Raw genomic sequence first — 17,084 nt, 5'->3', positions numbered from 1 at the left:
ATGCATACTTACGCGGCTTCGCTCCGACGGACAAGGGTGCTGCTACACTAGGCGGGAACTAAGTTTTGGTGCGTAGATCTCTATAGAGATAGACCCAGAAACTACTGTAGCGAACCATGGATAGGTTTAACACAGACATCAGGGTAAACAATGAGCCGGGTGAGACCAAGCATCCTTTCCCCATTCCTGGTGGATGGACCACCCGCAACAAACCCTTGTTGGGACATCTCTGGCGGCATGGAGGCCGGTATGAAGGAACGTACATACATGATGATGGAAGCGAATGACTAGAGATGATGAGCCTTGCTCCCAAGTAATCAGTCTTACATCCTCTCCTCCTTCTGACAAAAACGCAACTCACGAAGACATAACGTAGTACGCGGCATATCCAATGTGATCCTTCCGCAGAATCCCTGCCCATTATGCCAGGGGTGCACAGACTTACTAGATGTAGGACGAAACGAATTGTAAAAATAGCCCTTTCAGAGAAAGCCACTTGGATATCTGATGCAGTGCATCTGAAAGCATGGAATAAGAACGCAAAGCCTCGCGCGGAGGTGGCGGCTCTGGCGGGCATGACGGTGATATGGCGTATCAAATTCCCTCCATGTGGGAACATGTCATTGTGTGGTATGCTACGGTACTTACTCTCCAGGAATACTCTGCGTTGGAAACGCAGTGCTACTGTAGACGGTAGCATCACTCGATAATGTAACAAGTATAGGCTGTATTAGCTACTACTATGGAATCTATCGGCTGTAGAACATCCATGAAGGTTTGACAAACATATGGGTATAAAAACATTGCCTTTGGTGTTAGCGAGAATTGGTCGCGGAGGATGAAAATGCCAATAGTGAACTCCTATCCAATGCAAGCAGTGCTCCCGGGGTTTCCGATTTGCAAAGAACTTCTTATCGTTGCCCAATCAACTTTGGGCTCAGGGGACTCAATCTCCCTCCTGCTGCTCATGGCCAGATGATGAGTCGATTTGGCTTCCGCCACTTTCAGGGTTTGATTCTCCCCTTCTCCTTTTTGCCCGACCGAAAAACTGCCCTATTGTATTACTAAGACTGCGTGCTCTTCCACGACTAAGCTCTTGCCCCGATGATGGTGGTTCGTATTCATATGGAATATGAGCACCTTCATCATCCCTAACGAGTAGTGGTTCGGAGACACCGGCGTCGTCCTGGTCATCTGGGGAGAAGAAGAGACTGGATCTGATGTTGGGCCTTAATCGCTTTGCTAATTTTCTCTTGATGGGGCTGTCTTCGCGTCTCAGCAAAGTGTCCGCAACGGCAACACTGACTGTAGAAGATAAAGGCAATGTTGATATATAAGCATTGGAAAAATGATGGTGACTATGAGATCGCGATGCGAGAGTGGAAGGACGTGGGGTGACTAGGCGCTCCGGAGAAGATGGAGGGATCGGCGGGCGAAGGCTAAGTGAAGATTGTACCGGTTCTGAGGCGGCAACAGAAAACACAGAATGAATCGTGGGGACACTGTCTACTGATATTGTTTGTGACAGACCCGGATGAACAGCCGGTTGATTTTCAATAGAGCTCCTCCAGGGATTACTGAGTAGGAAAGGTGATGTATCGGTAGGCGTGGCTAGAGCCGACTTAGAGTCAGGCTGATCAGCTGTTCCGTTAGAGGGTGCAACTATCGGTGCCTGACTTCTGAAGGATCTTCCACCGCGCGAAAAGCTAGCTCGCGAAGTCCGTGACGACCTTCTTGATGTCGACGTTGAAATGGTCTGTATCGAGGCTCCTCTCGCACCCTCCGTCCCATAACTATTATAAGGACCAAACCCTTCTTGGTCCCTTAGACCTATTGTCTCTTCAATATTCTCATCGTCTGACAGCCGGTCATCGTCGTTGTGATGGGGCCGCCCACTGCTGATGAGAAACACACCAAAGAAGGTTAGTAAACAACCACCGACAAACTTGATAGCTTGTTCTAAAGTAGTACGCTCAAAATCGCGATAAAGAACAGCGCTTCCAATAATCACAGATAGCGTGAATAGTACAAATTGGATAGGTATGACTTGAGTTGAGTCAAATCTTTGAAGGGCTTTGTTCAAGTAACGAACCTGCATCAATGCAGTACCAACAAGGATAATGGCGAGGCCGTAGCTCACAGGAGTGGCGAATATTTTGAGAAAGGACGAAGAAAACATAGATGAGACGCCTTTGGTCGTTAATACAGTGTATCCACCTGACAGCGGGTTAGTAACGGCGTTGTAGATGGCACAGGGCACAAACCAAAAAGTCCAACTAAACCCAAGTCGATCAAAATTGTCCTATTCCCATACCTTGGGCTCGCCCACATTAAGACGATGATGAGAAAGATGGTTACGCCCATATAAATCTCGAACGCCGTAGTCGTAATAGCATTCCAAACATCATGGGGATCGAGCTTGGTTTCCTCACCCTTGGCACTGAGAACCACAGTAACCGCGCCTGCAACGGCAATGACCACCCCCCAGAAGTCTCGCTTGCGGAATACCTCGCCAAAGAAAATAGGCGCAATGATACAGTTGGATATCAGAGCCACGACACCTAAAGTTGATACAATCGATGCCGGCGCGAACCCGTACGCTAAGAAGTTCCCAATCTCGCCAACAGTTACCAGCACCTGACCCAGCCACCAGGATGGAGACTTTAGATATGATGACGCAGACTTCTTGGGTAAATCACCCGAGGTCTCGGTCCAATTCGACCCATCAGACCGGAAGGATTGGGTAAGTGGATGAGTGTCAGTGACCGTGTCACCGTCATCTTCCTCGACTCTCGCATCTTCGGAAGCTACACCACCATTGCGATGATTGTTCCGGGCACGTTTCGAGGCCTCGAGGCGCTTTCGATGCAGCTGAATATGGCTATAACGCTGGACATTCAAGGCCAGCGCGATCAACACATTCCCGGCGATAGCTGTTATGATGCCGATAAGCGAGCTCCATTCTCCTAGACCAGAGCCGTCTTTGTGATCCGGCTCGTCATTTACTATGACGGCTGATAGTAAGTCGCGGGTGCCGCCAGCGAGGGCTGTTAAGATAGGCATTGCAGAGGCTAACGGGGAGCGCGCAAGTTCGCGGCTGAGCGCATCAATCGCCGTTGGACATGGACGCGCAGCAGATGTCCCCTCGAGTTCATTTACAAGCCGTCCAAGGTGTTCGATGAGAGATGGATAGGGGAGCGCAGAGGCTCGGTTGACTCGGGCTCGACGGCGGATCGATCGGACTACGTAAGGCGCCTACAAATAGGTGTTAGGACTAAGCTGTAGAGGCTACTCATGTAAATAGTACATTATTAGCTCAAGTACCTCGTGGTTATTAAAGCTCGATGCGAATGGATTGAAATGACACGCACAATTGTCAGTTGTCAGAAACGGCCTGCACGGCTTATTGATATCTGATGATGATACAATGTAGGGCGAGTGAAGCTTCTTGTGTTCAGACTGGGGGTTTAATGGGTTCGAGAAAGAAACTACCTGTGTAGGTACTTCCCTTCCCTACATGTACATATGTACATGATGTAACATGTATGACGTTAAGCCAATGAGATGTCGAGACAGGCTCACGCATGAACAATCTACGTGTGTGTACGTGTTGTAATGGTACTAGTATAGCTACATTCACGCACGTAAAATCTAAAATCACGTTGATCAAACCTCTTCGACTCCATCTTAGATTTAGAGCATAGGATAGAAAGGTAGAAAGATGGAACAAGGAATGGAGAAATAAGATGTCTACTTTATATAAGTCGTAGTCTGGTCGTAGGCAAGCTCTAGCCTCAGCAATGGATACGCTGCTGTAGGTATACTCTACCTACTGTACTTAAGTGCCAGGTACCTACATACATACCGGTAGTACTTACCTTGGAGATGCGGGATCCACTCTTTTATCTCATTTCAAGGCGCCAACATCACTCAAGAAACCACCATATCTCGTGCTTTATTGTCGCTGCCGTCTGATCATCGTACTCACTTCCTTCTTGCTTTCAGGTGCAATCGCAGGTGTCATCTTCTATCGCAATGAACAGCGATGATGACGATGTTCAGGTTGAGGCGCCTGACTTGGCCGAAGATGATCCCATGCGCGCCTTCTTACCTGCTTCCTTTGGGAAGAAGGCCAAAGATGCCGACGTAGCTGCGCAAATAAATCGAAGCAGAAGAACACAAGCTGTAAAACCCAAGAATCGATCAGAAGACTCCGGCTCACGCAACTCAAATGAAGATGTTTCAGATGACGAATCCGATACCGACACTGACGACGATTCCGACGATGATGAATACCCTACTTCACACGAAATGGTCATCAAGACGCACGAGCGTGCTGTCACCACTGTATCACTGGATCCTGCCGGTGGTCGCTTAATATCTGGATCCATTGATTGTACCGTCAAGCTCCATGACTTCTCGTCCATGACTCCAACAACCATTCGCGCCTTCAAGAGCGTCGATCCCTTCGAGACCAAGCGATCCACCGCTACCTCGGAAACACACCCTATAAATCATGTTGAATTCAACCCTTTGGCGGGAGGGGTCTTTCTATGCGTATCCGCCCATCCTCAGGCCAAAATTATGTCGCGTGACGGCGATGTCCTCACTGAATTCGTAAAGGGCGATATGTATCTACGTGATATGAATCATACCAAGGGCCACGTCTCTGAGGTGACAACGGGAGCATGGCATCCCACAGATAAGAACATCTGTGTAACCGCTGGAACAGACAGCACACTCCGTATCTGGGACATCAACAACAGGCGTTGCCAAAAGGAGGTTCTTGTTTTTAAATCAAAGGCCCCGGGTACTGCAGGCAGGAGTCGCATGACGGCCGTTGCTTGGGGTACGCCTACACAAGGAGGCAACAATATTCTTGTCTCGACAGCGCTCGACGGGACTCTGGTTATGTGGAGCGGGAACGGGCCATTCTCACGTCCAACCGCGGAAATTAGAGAGGCGCACAAACCAAACACTTGGACTGGGGGTATCGATATCAGTTCCGATGGGCGTATGGTAGTCACACGGGGAGGCGATGACCTCATCAAGTTATGGGACACAAGGAAGTTCAAAGAGCCGCTCGTCTCTGTTGAGCATCCATCAACATCCGATGAATATCCTATGACCAACATCAAGTATGGACCGAATTCCACTAGCATTATCACGGGCTCTAGTACGGGGTATCTCCATATTCTCAACCCGGGAAACTTGCGTGCTGAATACACTACACCAATTACAGCAGGTGTACCCGTGATTACTGTCAACTGGCATCCCAAAATAAACCAGATAGTTACAGGGTCTGCCAATGGAGAGACGCATGTGCTTTACAACCCCGAGATGTCTACCAGAGGTGCGGTGGATGTCATGTCGCGGGCTCCCAAAAGACGTCACGTTGATGATAACCCGGAGTTCACCACCGACATGTCTCTTGGATTATCGGCTGATGCTATTGTGACTCCCGGCGCTCTCCCGAGTGCACGGAGGGCCGGGCAAGCTAACGCCGGAAAGTCGAAGGACCCAAGGCGGCCACAGGTGCCGCAACAAACCCCGTTTATGCGCAGTCAACCGGACGAAAAGCACATCAGCGAAAACATACCTCTCAGTCGGATGTTACATGAAGACCCTAGAGAAGCACTACTCAAATATGCGGATGTCGCCAAGAAAGACCCCATGTTCACAAGTGCGTGGAAGGCGACGCAACCCGTTACTCAGTATGCGGATGTGAGTGATGACGAGGAGGAGGAGGGTCCGGACAAGAAGAAGATCAAACGATAAGTGTGCAGTCCTTCCAACAGTAGCCGACTAAAAGCGTGGCGTTTTTCTAGCATTTGATGAGAAGATATTCCTCCAACATGATGAGATGGGGCTCATGTTAGAACTCGCTTGGTGCCAATGACTGTGTAGCGTCAAACTTGCTATTAGGTACCTCTATGACAGGTAAGTGAAAAACGCCTGGAGCTGTGTCGCATTAGATGGATACATTCAACAATGAATGGCCTTCAAGGGTTATTGAGACTACCTACAATCAAATAAATAGGTACTACTGCCTTTGACCAGTAACAGCCAGAATGATAAAGTGCTCAGGTAGTGAGTGCGCTGCTACCAGGTACTTAGTAGATCTCCATGCGCGCTACCTTGGCGAGCAATGAGCATCCTGTATGAGTTGCTCTTATAGGTAGAATGATCAAGTACCTATTTAAATACCTAGGCAGAATACTAGCTTAACCATTTGAAAGCCTGGCATATATCAGAGCTATACATAGTACAGCTAGCTAATGCTCAAATATTCCAATTTTGAAGTGATAGTGAAGACACACTGGAAGAGATACATAGGTACTTATTATGCTTTATACTAGGTACCTACCTACTCTTATGGCATCCTTAAGGCATGAGGTACCTATGAATCTGTACATAGTTGGTGAGTACCTAAGTACATATATGTACCTAAGTATATAAGCTAGAATAGACCCAGTTTCAATGGCAAAGAGACGACCTCATTGGCCAGCGCAGTCCGGCGGAAGGTTGATCCGTGGCGCTAGCGCGGACTGTGGGCAACTGGGCGCACTTGGAGCCAAGTGGTCCGTGTCACGAGCTAGAACGGGGGGCACGGGTCTCATGGGGGAGGAAGTCTGCCTGTCTCCCTTGTGCGCATTCCTCCCATCAAACCATCTCTTTCCACGCCATCAATCGCGCATCCAAAAAACCGAGCCGCATCGCCTAACCCCCTCTGATCCATCAACATCCATCCGAGCTCACCAACACCTTTTGTTCGACGCGATTTATTTCGCGCCGCCGCTTCTCACTAGCCGCTTTCCCCCCCCATGTGCCTGTCCCAGCGAACACCACCCACCACCGCTCACACTCTTTTGACTTTGGCCTCTCCCCAAGACTTCTCTTCTTGCCCACGGTCCCTGACCGCGAACCTCGAAGTCTACATTCGCATCCCCATCCCCACCAGCCGCCCATCCCCCACAGAGCAGCACAACCACTACTTGACTTAGACTTGGGTGTTCTGCACACGTCTTGTATTGCTTTATTTGAATACCGACTTTCTTCACATTGCATCAAGCTTAGTAGTCGGGTTTTAATCTGCGGCGCAACTCTGTCCCCATTGCCATTTGTTCTGCTGACGTGATTCGCGACGCGATACCATCATCATCCACGCGGTTTTAGCTCCGCAAGCTTTCATCTGATTCATTTCACACGCTCCTTTCCTGCCGCTGCTGCCTGGCCTAGCGGCGTCGCGAGACGATTCATTGTTGCTGTCGCCGTGAGATATGATTGCTTGTTCATAGTCTGGGTGAAGATAGGTTTTGCCGGATCTGCAAAAGACACCCTTCCGTAAGATTCATAATTCAACATGGCATCGGTCCAGCAACCGCCCGCGGCTGCCCAGCATATAGGGCCTCCGCCCTATAACCAAGCCCAGGTTCAGGAGATGTTCATGGTTCGTCCTCCCCTGTGACCTTCCCCTCCGACAACATTTCTTTCATACGATTACGACATGTTGCTGATATTTAGGTTAGAAATTCCAGCAGATGAAGAAGCAGGGTGTTGCGCCGAATGATCCCGAATTCCTGAAAACAAGTCAATTCTTAGCCAAAGTTCAACAACAGCAGCAATTACGCCAGCAACAGCAACACATGCAAACACACATGTCGCGCAACCTTCCGAACGGCCATGTTAATGGATCCCAGCCATCCCAGACCACTCAGATACTTCCCTCTGCTGCGTCAAATATCTCCAGTCAGACTGGGCAGAATAGCACCTCCTCTCCTTCAACCGCCCCCACTGCTGCTCATTTTTCCCCTCACCAATTGTCCCTCCTGAGGCAACAGATTGCTGTATTCAAGCTGTTGAGTAAAAATACCGGCGTACCCTATGGGATGCAACAGGCACTTAGCCAACAACGACAACGGCGACAAGCGGTTGCCGAGCAGTCAACACAACCCTCGGCGGCTCCCCCAACTGTTGCCTTACCTGGTCCAGGTGCCACCAAAGCCGAATCAACCTCAGCAGATGGCGAGGTCGAAAGCGAGGCCGCCACGGCTCCAAAAAGCAAAGTATACAAAAGCTTCAAGTCACCTTACGACACTGGGCATGTCCGGAAAGAGATCAGCTATTTTGATCATGGGCACCGCAAGCATCGTCTGATAATCCCCAGCATATTTCCCACTGGAATCGACTTTGAGCAGGTGATGCATGAACGGGAAATTATCGTATATAATCGCATGGCAGCTCGGTACGCTGAGCTCAAGGCGATGCCCGGCAACATCGCTCATTGGGATACATCCAAAGACACACTGGACCCAGATGACACCGTTAAGCGTAAGGCCATAATTGAGCTAAAGGCTCTCAGCCTTTACTCAAAGCAGCGAGCATTGCGAGAAAAGATTGGTCGCTCGATGATGCATTACGATAATCTCGCCATGACGACTAACAGGAGCCAATACCGCCGGACAAAGAAGCAAAGTGTTAGAGAGTCTCGTATCACAGAGAAGCTTGAGAAACAGCAACGGGATGCCCGGGAACATCGTGAGAAGAAGAAGCATATCGACTTTCTCCAATCTGTACAGCATCATAAATCTGAGATTCATAATACGGCAGCGTCTTCAAGGAGTAAGATGTCTAAGATGGGTCGTGCTATGTATGCACATCATTTCAACATCGAAAAGGAAGAGCAGAAGCGCATTGAACGTACAGCCAAGCAACGTCTCCAAGCTCTTAAGGCCAACGATGAAGAGGCGTATCTCAAGCTCCTCGACCAGGCTAAAGATACCCGTATCACCCATCTACTCAAGCAAACTGATGGATTTTTACACCAGCTTGCCTCGTCTGTCAAGGCCCAACAACGTCAGGCTGCGGAGCGCTACGGCGAAGAAACCCTACCAGAAGAAGAAAGCGAGATTTACGAAGAGGACGAAGAAGCTGACCGCAAGATTGATTACTATGCCGTTGCCCATCGTGTCAGAGAAGAAGTCACTGAGCAGGCCAACATACTCGTTGGCGGTACCCTCAAAGAATACCAGCTCAAGGGTCTGCAGTGGATGTTGTCGTTGTACAACAACAACCTCAACGGTATCCTTGCTGACGAAATGGGTCTCGGTAAAACAATCCAGACTATTAGTTTAGTCACCTACCTCATTGAGCGTAAGATGCAACAGGGCCCGTATCTAGTAATCGTACCGTTGAGTACGCTCACGAATTGGAATCTGGAATTTGAGAAATGGGCGCCCTCTGTTTCTCGAGTGGTTTATAAAGGCCCGCCAAATGCTCGTAAGCAACAGCAAGAAAAAATCCGACAAGGTACCTTCCAAGTCCTCCTTACTACCTATGAGTATATCATCAAGGATCGTCCTATATTGAGTAAAATCAAGTGGTTTCACATGATCATTGATGAGGGTCATCGAATGAAAAACTCAAACTCGAAACTGAGCGCAACCATATCTCAATACTACAGCACCCGTTTCCGCCTCATCTTAACTGGCACTCCTCTGCAAAATAACCTCTCCGAGCTTTGGGCTATGCTGAATTTCGTCCTGCCAAATATCTTCAAATCTGTGAAAACCTTCGATGAATGGTTCAACACTCCGTTCGCAAATACAGGTGGGCAGGATAAGATGGAACTGAACGAAGAAGAGCAGATTCTAGTTATTCGGCGTCTCCACAAAGTCTTACGACCGTTCCTCCTTCGTCGCCTGAAGAAAGATGTAGAAAAGGATCTCCCAGACAAGACGGAGAAGGTCATCAAATGTAAATTCTCTGCCTTGCAGACACGCCTTTACAAGCAAATGGTTACGCACCAAAAGATTGCTGTCAGCGATGGCAAAGGCGGTAAGACTGGAGTTCGTGGCCTGAGCAACATGATCATGCAGCTTCGGAAGCTCTGTAATCACCCATTCGTATTTGACGAAGTTGAGAATCAAATGAACCCGATGAACACTAGCAACGATTTATTGTGGCGTACAGCCGGCAAATTCGAATTGCTTGATCGCATCCTGCCAAAGTATAAAGCAACCGGACATCGCGTTCTCATGTTCTTCCAAATGACCGCCATCATGGATATCATGGAAGATTTTCTTCGGTTTAGAGGCATACAATACCTACGATTGGATGGTACCACCAAATCAGAGGATCGATCCGATCTGTTGAAGACCTTCAATGCCCCAGACTCACCATACTTCATGTTCCTGCTCTCTACTCGTGCTGGTGGACTGGGTCTGAACTTGCAAACGGCAGATACCGTTATCATTTACGATTCAGATTGGAATCCACACCAGGACTTGCAAGCTCAAGATCGTGCCCATCGTATTGGGCAAAAAAATGAAGTCCGCATTTTGCGACTAATTAGCTCTAACTCGGTTGAGGAAAAGATTCTCGAACGAGCAAGGTATAAGCTTGACTTGGATGGCAAAGTCATTCAAGCAGGCCGCTTCGATAATAAATCATCGGAGACTGACCGTGACGCTATGCTACGGACACTACTCGAAAGTGCTGATATGACCGAGTCAGGGGAGCAAGATGAAATGGACGATGAAGAATTGAACCTACTTCTGGCTCGTAACGAGGAAGAGTATGGCATGTTCCAAAAGATAGACGAGGAACGAGCAAGAGATCCTATCTACGGAACTGTCCAGGCATCTAAACGTGTACCACGCTTAATGGCGGAAAACGAGCTTCCCGATATATACCTCAACGAAGGCAACCCCGAACCTGACGAGCAAGAAGAAACGCTCGGTCGTGGTGCCCGCGAGCGTACTCGTGTGAAGTATGACGATGGTCTAACTGAGGAGCAATGGCTCATGGCGGTTGACGATGACGATGATTCACCAGAGGCTGCAGCTGCCAGAAAGCAAGCTAGGAAAAACAAACGAGAGTCAAATAAACTCAAGAGACTGGCCGTGATGAATGCCTCTAGCGTGGGCTCTCCCACGGCAAGTCGTGCTAGTACTGAGGAGGCTGAGACACCACCAAAGAAGCGGGGCCGTAAACCTGGGAGTAAAAACGAGAAGCGCAAAGCAGACGATGACGACGGGGAGCCTCCAGCCAAGAAGCGTCGTGGACCTCAGGGTCGCGCAAGGGCACCAACTCTCGAATCGCGGGTTCCTGCGGAAATTCGCCCTGTTCTGCAGAAAAGTCTTCGCAACCTATTTGATGGCTTGATGAACCTGGAGGTCGACTTCCCTCCAGATGAGCCTATTGAAGACGATGACGACGAAGAGCCGCCAAAACGACTTATAATCGGGCCCTTCGTGAAATTGCCGTCTAAGCGAGACTATGGTGATTACTACGTCCTCATTCAAAATCCCATTTGCATGAATCAGATTCAAGCCAAGATGAAGAAGGAGGAGTACAACAGCATCAACGATATGCGCAAAGACATAACATTGATGTGTAACAACTGTAGAACATACAACGAAGATGGTAGCCTTCTTTATTCGGATGCCAATGTCATGGAGGTGGGTGCTCATTTGCTTCTAGCCCATTTTCATCCTGCTAACTGTTATGTAGAAATTCTTCAACGACAAAGCCCAAGAAGAGTTCAACGAGCATCCAGAGCTAGTAGACCTTGAGGATCCCTCTAGCTCCGCACCCCCTACCACTAGCGCAGGGACTCCCCAGCCGTCTACAAATACTACTAGAATAAAACTGGTGACGAATGGTGCCAATCAAATCAATGGAGCTACCACTGGTGGCCACAGCGACGGGGAATGATTTCTTGACATCCAATAGACCCTTACTTGTTGGCTGAGTCTGCTTTGACTGTAACGTAACGAGACTGTGGCCGATGGTGCATGTACGAAAGGATACGGCAGGGCGCATGTCTTTCGGGAATTTTATTTTGCGGCGTTTATGCGGGGTTTTCGTCGGAAATAGCTTATGGTTGCATATTTTGCTGTATATGTACAGAAAGCAGAAAATCGAGTCTGGCAAGGCAAAAACAATACCCTGGTTGATGCCTTATCGTCTTTCTATTTTTGAACATGAGATGGGGAGGGGCATTTCGAGCCAGGGAGTGTGTGTACGAGCGTCAGTGTTGACAGAATCATTCATCTTGTATGCAATAATAGACCACTACGTTGGTATCCTTTCCCCATGTCTTATATTCCCAGCCTGATCAACTTCACCTGAGCGTGGATAACTGATACTCGCGCGAAACCTCGGAGGCCGCGAACATGTTGCCCTGGCCGGTTCATGCAAGACTAACTTATTATTCGCCCGACGCCCTCGCTAAGTGAAACACGGTAGACGGTAATCCCCTATCATATATAACGTGAGGTAGATTCTCGCGAATGAGTCAATGGCTAAAGCAGTCTGCAGATACCAGTTGCGCCAAGCACGCACAAGCGGCTCATTAGCCGAACACCTCCTACTAAGAATCTACCAATCAAGCTAATTTCTGTGTCTTCATTTGGCCGTATCGGGTAATTTTTTCTTGGCCCTATTTTCCCCAGCGGGAGATATCTTGAGAATGGCTCGATCTTGGTACTTCTTCCATGGTTCCAATCAAGTGTCTCGGTCTATCCGTAGGTCAGGAAATGCCCGTATCATCAGGCGAGGGTGGTACAGGTGCAATGAACAAACTCTAGATGGATTCTTGACTAACTACCTGGCACATTGCTATGCAGAAGATGCCAATAGTCATCGGACAACTTTGTGAGAATATTTCGCCGTATTTGGTTCAGATAAGCGGCGCTGTTGGTCACGCATGTCGTAACCCGTGGTATCACGGGTTGGTACATGGCGTTACCAATCGGAATAGCCGCGGATCGAGACACAGTCTTGGTAGTCTCGAGTCATGCCCGGATCAAACCTGACGATTGCCTCGCTCGTCTCTGTTGACGCAATCCACTGTCCGAGCATGTTGCCTGGTCGGGACAGCCCAGTCAGCTACGATTGGTCTACTTTGCTCTTCCTAGTGCGCCACGTATCCAAAGAGTTTGTTGCGTTCAGCCCTATCGACAGCTAATGTGGTCGGTTGATTTTATGCTGCTGTGGACAGCTGATTTACTTGTCTCTATGTTACAATAACGGCGAGAAGTATTTACTAATGAGATTCAACTATCCCGAATACCACGAAGAACTTGCCTAGAATCCGATAAGAACCGGTAGCGTGAACCCTCTATTAGAACATTCCTCACATACAAACTAACGCATGAATTCTCGTGTAGCGTATCAATATACTATTTGCTAATATTGACAACCGGGTGACTCAAGGAACCAGGTTAAGGCGATGCCGTCCCGTTCCTCCTATGCATAAGCGAGATGCGACAGTCAAACATTCTGCAACTAGCATCTTGGTGAATCACGGTTCGTTAGGTATATAGAAGTCACTATGTAACACGCTACTAGCCTTGGAGGCAAATGATCCAGCAGCTGCTTCGTCTGCGCTACACAAACAACGCGCCCTTCGCAAGATTGAACTCTGCGCAAAACCATCGTCCTGCTCGAGTATAAAGAGTCCAGCAGACCTGCGATAATTCTCCAAATGCTCGCCAGCAATAATCAGGAGCATTGTGCTTATCATCACTTTATCTCAACATCACCTTGGCACGTCATAAGATAACCACAATGCATATCATCAGCGTCTTGGTTAGTTTGGTGGCCATCGCGGCAGCTGTCGTCATCCCGCCAGCAATCGAGGGGGATCTGGTACAAGATGGAGATGGATCGGGGACAAACGGTGACAGCTCGATTCCCTACTGCCAGTGCACGGCACGGCAGATGTTATGTTGCTCGGACTCGGGTTGTCAGACTCTGGGGCGCTGCTCTAGCTGATTGGAAAGCAATTGTATGCTTGACTCTCTTGATGCACGAGGATTTTACTAATCAGTTCATTAGTATTAATAGCACCAACGATGAGCATTCTTAAACTGGTGGTTACGTTACCAGTCTAGACAACTTGTTCTCATTAGGGCTTTCTGGGCATTGCCGCTAGGAAGCTATCTCCGCGCGAACTTCAGGAGCGCCAACAGATATACTTGAAGTGTCACACTCTACTCTCGGGGGCGGAATAATGGATACGTTCTAATTTTCGGTCGGTCAGCTTTGTTTTTGGGTAGACATTGTCGTTAAGGGGGGTACTAGTTAATTGTTTTTGACCGATTGCATGATACATGCTGATGGGGCGGCTTCTTTTCGCGAGGACTTAATGGTTGGGCTTGGGAGTAATTTTTACGCCTGGTGGAACCACATGCATGAATTGATACTGTTCTTGTTTTCTATGCTCTTCATTCTACGCAGCCCTTGATTGTCAACATCCTTAATAGCCATGATACCTCGATTAATAGGCTCCAAAACATGGATTCAAGAAGTTAGATTGACATATCTTTACAAGGTGCTAACTCAATAAATAGCTGCCCAAGCTAAGTAAAGCTAGCCATCAACCCCTTTTACCTCTGATATTATTCGTCTATGTGCTTATATGGTGTACCTAAACTTCGGGTGGCGATACCCAAGCCTGTCCACATCGCCCAGTGTCAATCTACTATCGCGATCCCCTAGCGCCCGCTTCTTATTCTCCCATCCTAGATACAGAGTCTGAGTACAGCATACGATGAAGCATAGCAAGAGTGCCCCAAGACTAATCGAGTGCCCTAGGCTGTAGTCTGGTTTATCTTTAGGCAGATAGATGAATGTTGCGATGAAGGCCGCGGTATTGGCAAATGCGATCAAGAAGCCAATGCCTGTAGCGCGGACGAAGTGAGGCGCCAAATTATTCGATAGCCAACCCTTTATGCAACCATTAGTTCTAAATACTCTGTCAACTGACGAGGGGTCTTACCATGATCAAGGCCGAGTTCGGGTATATTCCAATGGCTATGATGAAAGTACCAGCGTATCGAACGGCATTGTTTTTGCTCGCTAACAACATCACGTATCCAGCAGCCGCAATTACGCAGTTCAGGGCCATGTACGGACCTCGTGCCTTTGTATGATCAGACAACCGCGTCATTATTAAGACGGAGAAAACAGCAGCCACATTTGGAGGCGCGGTAAGGAGCTGTGCCTGCGTGGATTGATAACCCAAGCCGTTGATGATCGTCGGTAGAAAGAGGGAATAGCTCTATGAGCCCCAGGTCAGCTTTATATCAGAATATTGATGAGAAGGGTGGCCTACATAGAGTGGGACTAGTAGGAAGAACCAGATGAAGCAGGAAAACCACAACTGAGGTGCCTTGAATGCCATCCGAACCCAGTACCAGTCGAATTTCTCGTTGTTCACGTCCTCCTCAGCGGCCGCGCCGTGGCTGTCCACTTTCATCCGGCGCAATGCAGCGGCGCGCTCTTCCGTAGTTAGGAACTTAGAGTCGCCGGGTGTATGAGGCATGAAGAAGAAGCACACGATGCCGAAAAGAGTTGTCACAATACCCTCAACTGCAGGGGGTGATTATCAGTTTCAGACCAGGACAGCGAAGATAGAGAAATACCAGAAATCAAAGGCTAGCAACCCTGGTACATACTGAAGAAGATCCACGGCCAGCGATTGTACCCTCCGTAGCGGATCTCGGATAACCCTGTAGCCAACAGTCCGCCGAAAGCACCCGAAAGCGGCGCGGCACAGTAGAAGTAACCCACGCGCCTTAGCATCTGGTGTCTAGGGTAGAACATAGCAAGGTACACGACGATGCCACCGAGCAGCCCTCCTTCGAACAGGCCTAACAGGAGACGGGCCACGATGAGCCCTGCAAGCGACTCCGTGAAGCCTACAAACGTACTGACGAGCCCCCAGGCCGTGATGAGGGACGGCAAATAAATGCCGGCCTTGACGTGCTTCACAATCCAATTGCTGGGTACGTCGACGAGAATATAGGGAATGTAGAAAACCAGCAGCGCCACGTTGAAGGAGGTGCCCGTTGAGATCCCGAGATCCTCGGGCAGTCCGACGATTTTGGCGTTGCCGATGTTACTACGGTCGATGAAGGCAAACAGCCTAGAGAGATAGAACATATGTAAGTAAGTTCCCAGGTGAGACGGAAGGGCATTTTACCATATTCCAAAAACCCAGGGGATGATATGACGGTCAAATTTGTGGTCCAGTTTCCCGGAGAGCTGTCTGTCGATTTCGGTGCGGATGCCTTCATTGCCGATCTGCGTCTCGATCTGCATCAGCTCGGGCTTGGGTAGATCGCCAGAGGCCCTCGGACCTTCGTTGGTCATAGCTGCAGAAGGAAGGAGTGGCCCTCTGACAATAGACGGCGGTGAGGAACAGAGGACAAGAATTGCAGTGATGTTGCTTCTTGAGATCAGAGGGTAGGAGAAACGAACATTTTATATATCATGGTTGTCCTTGAGGCGACTAAATCTTGGAAGTCCGCTCTTCGCCGGCCTAACGTCCACGTGGAGGCGGTTACGCTCTGCCGGGCTGGGATTACCAGTGCGGAGATCATGTCATCATGTCGACAATGCCCAATATTCCTCCCGGTCCATTGGGGCCCGGAGAATGTGGGGGAAGTCTTTCGCCGCCTATTGCCGTGAAGATAGGTGTGCGGGGGCCAAGGTCGGGGTAAGCTTCCTTCTGGGAAGTAGTAATACCGTAGTGACAATCTGTTATGAGTCTAGTTGCGGGATCAAATGAGATGTTTGAGAAACAGCATGGCAAGGTATACTGATGAATGAGTATAACGAACATTGTGTATCTGTGTCGCTTTACGCGGCGTCTCTACGGGTTACAGTTATCATGGATAAGTCAGAAACCAGAGATCTGGTTCTATTTGAAAAACTTGTCCGAAATCTTGTGCTCTAAGCGCCCAACTACTATAACAAGGGCAGGATTACTATGCTTGGAATCTAGGCAATTCAGGTTATAATGAACTAGGGCTACATAAGTCCTTGACCAACCAACTCCTCTCGGTTGTTGGTCGCTTGACTTGACTCTATATATAATTGGTCTGCCAGCCCAGGCCGCCTAGGTCTCTGGGGTCTGTTTCAAGAAGCGAAGTCTGTATAACCTCACTTTCTAATATTGCCCAATATTGCCTGCATGTCTTGAAAGATCATGAACAGCCTGCAAAGGTCCTTCGTACGGCCGAAGCGCAAGGCGAACTGCATATTCAGCTTAGTACAGAGGTTACACGTGT

At 48.9% G+C, this 17,084-nt stretch overlaps 4 protein-coding genes across 4 annotated transcripts; 2 read left to right on the top strand and 2 right to left on the bottom strand.

Moving 5' to 3' along the window:
• Positions 1-696: 696 nt before the first annotated feature.
• Positions 697-3,465, bottom strand: F5B22DRAFT_586898 (magnesium transporter NIPA-domain-containing protein). Its single transcript, XM_047973575.1, has 3 exons — positions 3,308-3,465; positions 2,265-3,255; positions 697-2,217 (listed from the first exon to the last, which is right to left on the bottom strand). The coding sequence occupies exons 2-3, from the start codon at positions 3,061-3,063 to the stop codon at positions 947-949; spliced, it is 2,070 nt and encodes a 689-aa protein (XP_047836015.1). The 5' UTR covers positions 3,064-3,255; positions 3,308-3,465; the 3' UTR covers positions 697-946.
• A 460-nt stretch (positions 3,466-3,925) lies between these two features.
• On the top strand, positions 3,926-6,485 carry F5B22DRAFT_586895 (WD repeat domain-containing protein). Its single transcript, XM_047973574.1, has one exon. The coding sequence runs from the start codon at positions 4,036-4,038 to the stop codon at positions 5,776-5,778; it is 1,743 nt and encodes a 580-aa protein (XP_047836014.1). The 5' UTR covers positions 3,926-4,035; the 3' UTR covers positions 5,779-6,485.
• Positions 6,486-6,650: 165 nt separating this feature from the next.
• Positions 6,651-12,154, top strand: F5B22DRAFT_586894 (SNF2 family N-terminal domain-containing protein). The gene is made up of 3 exons (XM_047973573.1): positions 6,651-7,450; positions 7,530-11,462; positions 11,515-12,154. Exons 1-3 carry the CDS (start codon positions 7,364-7,366, stop codon positions 11,716-11,718), a joined length of 4,224 nt encoding a protein of 1,407 aa, XP_047836013.1. The 5' UTR covers positions 6,651-7,363; the 3' UTR covers positions 11,719-12,154.
• A 2,270-nt stretch (positions 12,155-14,424) lies between these two features.
• Positions 14,425-16,164, bottom strand: F5B22DRAFT_633089 (MFS transporter-like protein; the record flags this gene model as incomplete). Its single annotated transcript, XM_047976791.1, has 5 exons — positions 14,425-14,736; positions 14,789-15,070; positions 15,125-15,381; positions 15,468-15,937; positions 15,995-16,164. 5 exons carry the CDS (start codon positions 16,162-16,164, stop codon positions 14,425-14,427), a joined length of 1,491 nt encoding a protein of 496 aa, XP_047836012.1.
• Positions 16,165-17,084: the final 920 nt, after the last annotated feature.

This window comes from Xylaria bambusicola, assembly GCF_022495145.1.
Source record: "Xylaria bambusicola strain CBS 139988 unplaced genomic scaffold F5B22scaffold_2, whole genome shotgun sequence".
In the NCBI taxonomy this organism is placed as follows: Eukaryota; Fungi; Ascomycota; class Sordariomycetes; order Xylariales; family Xylariaceae; genus Xylaria; species Xylaria bambusicola.
This window is presented reverse-complemented; position numbering and strand designations above follow the sequence as displayed.

Excerpts from the sequence above, each read along its gene's own strand:
- F5B22DRAFT_586898 (XM_047973575.1), bottom strand. The coding sequence starts at position 3,063 with ATGCCTATCTTAACAGCCCTCGCTGGCGGCACCCGCGACTTACTATCA. Across the intron at positions 2,218-2,264 it reads GGGTTTAGTTGGACTTTTTG|GTGGATACACTGTATTAACG; the intron begins GTTTGTGCCCTG and ends ACCCGCTGTCAG.
- F5B22DRAFT_586895 (XM_047973574.1), top strand. The coding sequence starts at position 4,036 with ATGAACAGCGATGATGACGATGTTCAGGTTGAGGCGCCTGACTTGGCC.
- F5B22DRAFT_586894 (XM_047973573.1), top strand. The coding sequence starts at position 7,364 with ATGGCATCGGTCCAGCAACCGCCCGCGGCTGCCCAGCATATAGGGCCT. Across the intron at positions 7,451-7,529 it reads AGGTTCAGGAGATGTTCATG|AAATTCCAGCAGATGAAGAA; the intron begins GTTCGTCCTCCC and ends TATTTAGGTTAG. Across the intron at positions 11,463-11,514 it reads CGGATGCCAATGTCATGGAG|AAATTCTTCAACGACAAAGC; the intron begins GTGGGTGCTCAT and ends ACTGTTATGTAG.